Here is an 8,446-nt window from a genome sequence, read left to right as displayed (position 1 = left end):
CTTCCTTCAGAGTCAATACAAAACCAATACCCCATATTGGTTAGAGGTAGTTAGAGGTAGTTTCTTTCACAGATGAAAACTCAGATCCTCATCACTTCCAGTCTTAACAGGATGCGAAATCCAGTGTCTTGTTCATATTTTCTATATAACTAGATTCCCTATTTATTTTTACCTGAACATAGTAACACTACACATCTGTTTATAGTGGGAAGTGGAAAAAACATGCTATGTACTGTTAAACAGTTGCCATATTCCATCTTATATCAGTGGCAAGTAGCCTGTAAAGTACAGAGTTGCTATAAATAGTCTTATGTCGTGAGAAGGAGCACCTCAAACAGAATTACCATTTATTTCTCTCATGACAATTACCCAGTGTATGTTGGGAGCACAGGGAAGTTAATTATAATAGCTTGCATATTAAAAACAAAACAAAAATTTGCTGCTAGAAAAGATCTAGATATTAAAAATAAAGATGAATACATTTTCCTCACCAAAATGAACATTTATAAAATAAAAAATCCAAGTTCCAACTAGATTAAAATATTTAAGTATGTTTTAATAAATATTTACATTAGAATTGTCATATTATTACACATACAAAGACAAAACTGATACTTTGTCAAACAAGTTTTGGCATTTAACAGTTTATCAACTGAGCTAATTGTTGTTCTGGTAATTTTTTTCAAGAGTTTTACTTATCTTCTTGTTTTGTACAGAGAGCAAGATACTGGAACATATGTGGATATTTATATATACATCCACACCAAGCAGGACATATTTAGCCTGTTGACAGTAGCAGATTGTAAAGGGTACATTTGGCAGATGTTTACTTCCTGTGCTGCCTAGCAAATTGTAGTAGGCATGTCTTGACATTCCACTGAATTCAAGGGAACGGCTGTATTAAACTGTAGCATATGAACTGTAGGTGGGGTCCAACAGCAAATTAATTATCGGTAAGTATCATTTTGTGGATTTTGCTTTCCAGAAAAACAGATGTATTTACATGTGTAAAGCAGCCCACTACAAGATGTGGAACAAATTTTAAGATATTTACAGCTAGTAGTGCGGCATAGGAATAGCAAAGTTTTTAACAAATTATTTTTAGTAAGAAAAATATGTGCATAGTCCATTGAAGTCCCAGTCAAAGATAATAGTTGAAAACAGACTTTTGGACGTCAACATTCCCTTTTTTTAGGTTTGCTTTTTCTTTTTCTTTTTTGTTGTTGTTGTTCTTGCACCATCTTTTTTTTAATCTTCCAGTAGCAATTCCAGTTCTTCTATAGGTACCCTTACTCTCAATTCTTTTTCAGTCATTAGATCTAGGGTCTCTTGCAGTTGATCTGGAAAATACTCTATTGCATCCATATACAGCACCTATGAATACAATTTAAAAAAAACAAACACACATTTACTCAGCCATCTTTCTGTTCAAGAAAGAGGGGCTAGACAGAGAAGAGTACATACAACTATCAGATGCAACCAGCATTTCAGCATACATAGAAGAAAGAATCAAGATAGGGTGGCAATCCTGTAGTCAGGGGTATGGACTATAAATGACTAGGTCTCTTCTGTTTCTAAAACTATATTTCTTTTATTCAGCAACCAAATGTAGGGTCTGAAATGTGCTGAAGTTCTTGAAGCTCCTTTTAATTTCAATGGGAGTCATAGGTGCTTGCCAATTTATTGATTTTCTGCTATTCTCTGAATTCCTTCTAATTTGTCTCCTACATATTTCTGCTACTGAAGTGCTCAGAATTAAACACGGTTCTCAAAACACCATCTCTCCAGGGAGGGGGATCGTCTCCATGCTTTATACAATACGATTCCTCAACTTATGAAACTGAAAACTCCACTGGCCACTTTATTTATTTATTGTTTGCCCTACAAATTCACCTCTCATTTGGAGTCAATCCTTAATATCTTTTGACAGTAAGAGTTCCCTCAGTTTTCATTCTTTTTCCACATATGTCTCATGGCTAATTACATCCTAAACTTCTCAAATTTATTTCTAAAATATAAAAATCTTCATTTCTTGATGACCAATTTAAATTTAAAAAACAAAACACTTACCTTTGCCCAGGGACAGTTCTGAAGGGCTTTATAAAACAGTCCTTTGCTCCTTTCTTTATTTCCTAGAGAAAACTGTGAGGGGGAAAAAAAATCCATATTTCAAATAAATTGTGGCTGCTGAAGTGATATTTTGTGTCTTCTTAGAAGCAGAGAAACTACCATGCAAAAGTTCAGACAGAGTTTCCCTGGTAAGGAGTCCTTTATGAACAGATTGTATAATAGGTATATATGTAATATGGTATATTACATTAATGGACTATGATATGAGCAATGCCTTTATGAGTTAGAAGTTGGCTCTTCGTAACTCACAAGTGGTGGAGTGAAACAGAAACACATCAAAGAATGACAGAAGGAACCTGTTTGATTTTTCACTTGCAGGACAGCACTCCTCTAATATCACACAGTCAAAGGTTAACATTAAGCAAGAACACAACTCCTAGCATGGAAGACCAAGGCTCCAAGGCACGTACATTAGCAACTGAGCTATACTATCTTTTCCTGTTAATCTTGAAATACTGTGTCATCTTAACTTTTCTCTCTCTTTAAAAAACTAGAATATCTAACTGATCCATTTCCAGAGTTTCCTCAATTCTAAATTTGCTAAGAAGTGCCCTCCATTTGTCCATACAATGTTAGTATACTGCTATTTGTATGCAAGTAATAATATTTACATGCACAACGATATTTGCATTTTATAAAGGGGTTACACGGGCAAATTCTATCACCTGCTTATAAAAGCGATAAGCCCACAAAAAATGTGTGTAGGAATGATAATGCCCATAGTTTCACACAAAGAGCAGGAGAAAGGGTTGAGGTCTTCTTGAAAATGTAGACCCTTTTGTTTGCAAAACTTAACTTTGCATCTGTGATAAATTTGGCTAAATTTATAAATTCTGTATGAGATTATGAGCTCTCTCTCTCTTTAGCAGACTCCAAACTCAATTTTGAATATCTGAGGGTAGATGATTCCTCGGTTCTACTTTTGCCTCCAGAATGGACAAAAATCCCAAGGGGAGTGATACAGGGCTGACAATAAAGGTTCCTTAACTCGGGATTGTCCTCTATTCAAATACAAATATAACTGATAACAGATTGACAAACCATTTCTGGGTGGGAGCCTGAGGAGTGCACCTGGCAACAAAGTCACCTCGTAAGGATTTGAGGTCACCTGACAGAGACTAAACAGCGATTAAAAGGGCAGGAGTTGAGTGATTTGAGATCTTTAGCCACTTTCACCAAGTATCCCCACCTACTGTAAGCGCCAACAAAAAAACCTTGCCGGAACTGGAGGAGAGCAAATTGGCGCAGTTTTATCACACATCTTTGCTGAAGAATCTTATATGCTGTTTACAAGAGCCATTTATAAAGCTTTCATCACCTCAATTCCAAGAGGTTGTTATAATGTCCTACACTCTCTATCTTGATAAGGAGCATGCAAAACTCCTCAATCAGTATGAAGAAAGTCGTGATTCAGACATCACCACACATCTTGAGACAGCTTGAATATTTCTAGAAGAGATGAGAGCAAGTTAACACGGAACTAAACACCTCAAGATCCAGCCACAAAGCCAGGGCATTAATCAGAAAACTTGGTGCTGCTCAGCTACCTCCAGCATAGTGCCCAGTCTCTCCAAACAACACTGCTACCCACCTGATAAATGTTGCAAAGGCAGATAAGGACAAAACATTTGAAGGAGAGATGAAGAAATAATGACGGCACTAGAAACAGTGTATACCTAGAACTGAAGACTTCAGCCATTTGCCACAGATTAAACAATTAAACAGAAAGGGCGATCAAAACACTGAAAACATGAATCTAAGGGCTTGGTAATATCTGAATTCCTGAAGAGCCAGGGAAAAACTAGAAAACACTGAGTAGCCGTTTTGCTATCAAGAGTCATCTAGAAGAGACATCTAGAATTGGATGTAAGAGTTATCTAGAAGAATAAAAAGCTTAAGAGCTTGCACAGGATCAAACATAATAAATAGTCTTGCCAAAACCTGGGAAAGACAATTGAACTGCAGCATATTACCACAACCTGATCTCTTTGTTAAGATTTGTGTTCAAATTACTTGAAAGGCTTATCCTTCAGAGAATTGCTCCCACCCCTTATCCTGAGTGTAGATTAAGCAGGTTTCAGACCAAACCACAATTACTTGTGGTCAAGTGCTGGCACTTGCTGCCTACATCAGGAATGGCTTCCAGACCAGGCAGAAGACAGGCGCAGTATTCCTAGACCTTGCTGCTGCATATAGCGCAATCTGGCATAGGTTGGCATAGGTGCAAAGTGTAATTGGTCCTACCGTGACAGGCTGTCAGAGGTGTGGAACTGCTGCTAAACGGCCGCCAAAACAATAGTATACCTCGGGGCTCAGTTCTAGCACTGACACTTTTCAGCCTCTTCACAAATGACCTTCCCTACGCCACAGCCAGGCCTTTTATCTATGCAGACATCTGTCTGGCAGTGCAGGACCAGGATTTCAGTCACCTAGACAAAGTCTTCCATGCAGATATGAGAAAGTTGGCCCACTACTGTAAAAAATGGAGACTCAAAGTAAGTGTCAAAGACCGTTTCCAGCTGTTTGCATCTAAACCACACAAGGCCAACGAACAGCTCAACATCTTCCTGAATGGACAACGACCTAATGTCTATGTATCTAGACGTCACACTGGGCCACACCTGGACATGCAAGGAACACCTTACCAAGACCTCACCTCAAATAGAGACAAGAAATGTCCTGATCAGCCAGCTATCTGGTTCAAACTAGGGAGCCAATGCGAAGTTCTGGGCCTTCCTTGTGCTATTCTGTAGCAGAATATCGTTCCCCAATGTGGCTCAGCCCCTCTCACATAGGACTAGTGGACATGCAGCTGAATTAAACTATGTATATAATAACCTGGCCTGGCTGCTGGTCCTGCCCCTTCTGACATCAGTTGACAAGTCACCTTACAGAATCTGGGTCTATCACTGTTTACAGAGGTCTCTAATCCACCAATCTACCATTTTAATTCAAGGCACCCAATCTGGACAATTCCTTTTAAGGAACCTCGATGTCACCTGCAGGCAGAATACTAGGTGGCAAGGACAAGCTTCCAGCATAGCTAGTGCCTATCTCATGACAGATGCAACCGTCCAGTCCCCGGGTTTTGACTTTCCACACCATCTGTGGGCAAAGCTCAATTGCTTCAGATTGAGTGATAAGATATACTTCTAGTGACTACAAATAGGGCCTTCATGACTCCTCCCATTGGCACTGTGGCCAAGATGATGTAGATTATATACTTGCAGGCTGCATCCATCGGCAAGGGCTGCCTGGTTTCCTCATGGACTTGCTCAATGCCCTTCCCTCAGTTATTAAATGGTTAAGTCACATACACTGGAATGTCTATGTAAAGGCAATTTCAACAATCACCACCAGAACAAGATTTGAGAAGTTGCTGCAGGAGCCTGAGTAGGTAGGGGAAGCCTTTCCTATCTGAACACAGATGGGTTCCCAAGAACTCCCAAAGGAAGGATAACTAAAGTGAGCATTATGTTCAGGTTGTTTGTTGTTTTCTATATGATCTGTACTCTGTATTTCTTGTGCTTTAGTAAAGAGTGCTTTAGAATTCTGTACAAGGTCTATGCATTTAACAGTTACACCTACCGCAAGGCCCCCTTGAAGCAGTAAACCAGAAGGCTCACACTTCTGAGTGGCATTCTGGGAAAGGGTAGGTTCAAACTACAAGGGGAGATTGAGAGTTAAGCACCAGTTCCAATGACGGGGCAGTGAGCTGTGTGATCTCAGTGGGCATGACAGAAGATCTGCACCCTGAGAGCATGCTCAGAGGCTGTAAGACTATCCCTGTTCACTATACCTGGGCTCTGTTTTAAGCCTCCAGAGTCTGAACAAACAGGATCCAGCAGCTGAATCCCCTCACAGCAGTCTGATGAGTGGCCAAGACAGGGTTGCTCATCACAACCTGTGACAGCATCTAGCTAAAGGAAGGTAAATCCTCTTCCTAGAAATGCCAGCTTGGATATCTGATGGGGCAAATACAGAACACACCAGCAGCACAGAGCTTTAAAACAGTTTTGAGTGCATTGGTTGGCTAGTCTCATTATTCGGTCATCATTTATATGTAAAGATTTTAATAGTTTCTTGCAAAGGGAATATTTTGAATTGACCAGGTTTGAAAATAACTTTATGTAAAGGAAACTCTGTGGCAAGTCTAGATCTAAACAGTGCCTTCCTACACCAACCACTTACAAAGCTCCTTGGGGTCTTCAAGGAGCAAGAGATTTTTCAACTGTAAGTAATTTAACATTTTCACTCGGTCTCACTACATTAATGATTATATTAAGATCAACAGGTTTCATGCTGAAGTGTACGGTTTCTATTTCACATAGATGAAATATTATTTGTAGACACCAATTGGGTTACGTTGGGTCACTAAACCTTTTATACTGCATGGTGAGATTTATGAATGCTAGATAGCAACACACTTCATTTAGTTGTCACAACTGAGCACTAAAATGTACATCTCCTGTTGTTCTTCAAACAGCTCTCAATATCATTCTGTCTCTAATTCTTTCTTAAAGAATAAATGGGATTTTAGGGGAAGGGGAATACTGATTCAAAATCCAACTGAATTACTGATTCTGTTAAAGATGGAGAAATACCTTGTCAAAAATACTTAAGAATGAACTAAACACATCTCAAGATCTGACAAGATCTACAGGACTTTCTGGTGACATTGGACAAACATAACATTTACTTTTAAGTGGTAATATCTGCAGAGGTGAACATTACTGAATAATTGGTTTTAGCCCTCAAGAAGCTTTTAGGTGCCATCGATGTTAGGTGAAGAATTATTATTGCGTCTTATTCTCATCTGACACCAATAACTCTTCCACAAGTGAAAATGTAAGGATCACATTTTATCATAGGTAGCATTTTTATCATTCAGACACACATGGTACAAATGTCAAACCAATTTTTGTTTTGCGTTGGGGATGTGACACTGGCAGACCAGGTCCCAACTCATGCCAAGGCCCAGGGCCTCACTGAACACTGACAAATGCTTAGCTGAAAACCAGTCCAGCTTACCTGTGGGTTAAGTTCAGAATAAAAAAGTCCCCCTTTATCTTCCTTTTCTGAAAAGCTTGATCCAAAAAGTTTGGGAATGTAACATTTAGAGCAGTGGTTCTCAAACTTTAGCAACCTGTGGACCCCCATTTTGATTTTAAAATTTTTTACGGACCCCCAAGCTCCCTGTTCAGCCCCTGGCCCTGCCCCCAATCCATCCTTCCCCCCAAGGCCCAACCCCAGCCCCACCTCTTCCCAACCCTGTTCCACCCCTGCCCCTCTTCCTGTCCCCTCCCATGAGTGCGCCCCCCTCCCCGCTACTCCCTCACCCTCCCAGTGCCTCCTGAAAACCTCTGAACAGCTGTTCTCTGGTGTGCTCGAGGCACTGGAAAGGAGGGGGAGGAATTGATCAGCGTGGCCGGTGGCCCTGGACATGATAGCAGACCCCCCGGAATACCCTCGTGGACCCGAGTTTGAGAAACCCTGATTTAGAGAAATGATACAAGAGGGGCTCAGAGATCAGATCACTTTCAAAATAAAAAAAACGGGATGAAACTTTTTATAAAGAAGTGCCCAGCCCATTATGGCCACCTCAGCAGATATTTCCATTTTGACTTTACTAACAAAAACAAAATCCAATGGAGAGATAACCATAATTATCGCATATAGCTAGTAAAGCAGTTACACCTTAAATCTTCAAGATCTTTATCTGCAGTGCTATCTAAAATAAACTGAGTTGACTTCTATAATTTTCCTATGTGTTCTTCCCCCTTTCCTTAACTTCTGTCCACCTATCTTTAAACTGCAAGCTCCATAACAGAGACAGTCCATTCCTGAATATCTGAAAAATGCCTACCACATTGTGGCCACTGCCATAAGCAAACAGTAATAATACTTAGTATCTCTCACTTGCTAAAACTATGTTACAAGCACATTACAACTCTTCACTAAACCAACACAGTTTAAATGAGCAGTTCTCAACTGGGGGGCTGCAAACAGGTCTCGGGGATCTGTCAAGACCCACTACCCCACAGGGGCCAGAGCCCCAAGCCCCGCTGCCTGGAGTTGAAGCCCGGAGCCCCACTTTCCCACGGCCTGAGGCTGAAGTTGAAAAACAACAAAGCTGCAGAAAACAACGTTTTTTTCTGCATATAAAAGCCTGAGCAACTGAGCTTTGCGAGGGCCTGGGCAATTGCCCTGCTTGCTACAGGCCTCAGCTTTTACATGCAGAACAAACAGTTGTGACACAGGTGGGCAGTGGAGTTTTTATAGCATGTTGGGGGGGGGGGGAGTCTCAGTAAGAAAA

At 40.4% G+C, this 8,446-nt stretch overlaps 1 protein-coding gene across 4 annotated transcripts in view; it reads right to left on the bottom strand.

The window, feature by feature from the left end:
- Nucleotides 1–535: 535 nt before the first annotated feature.
- The window catches only part of NRDE2 (NRDE-2, necessary for RNA interference, domain containing), a 63,844-nt gene continuing 55,933 nt past the window's right edge, over nucleotides 536–8,446 (bottom strand). For 3 of the 4 annotated variants that reach the window (XM_030558932.1, XM_030558936.1, XM_030558935.1), the window contains 2 exons: nucleotides 2,071–2,142; nucleotides 536–1,374 (listed from right to left, as the gene is read on the bottom strand). In XM_030558932.1, coding sequence (XP_030414792.1) covers nucleotides 1,249–1,374; nucleotides 2,071–2,142 — 198 coding nt within the window. In that variant the 3' untranslated portion in view covers nucleotides 536–1,248. The other variant, XM_030558933.1, reaches the window with a different exon arrangement.

Source organism: Gopherus evgoodei, chromosome 4, assembly GCF_007399415.2.
Source record: "Gopherus evgoodei ecotype Sinaloan lineage chromosome 4, rGopEvg1_v1.p, whole genome shotgun sequence".
Lineage (NCBI taxonomy): Eukaryota > Metazoa > Chordata > Testudines > Testudinidae > Gopherus > Gopherus evgoodei.
Note: the sequence above shows the minus strand (reverse complement) of the source record. Positions and strands in the feature narration are given on the sequence as shown.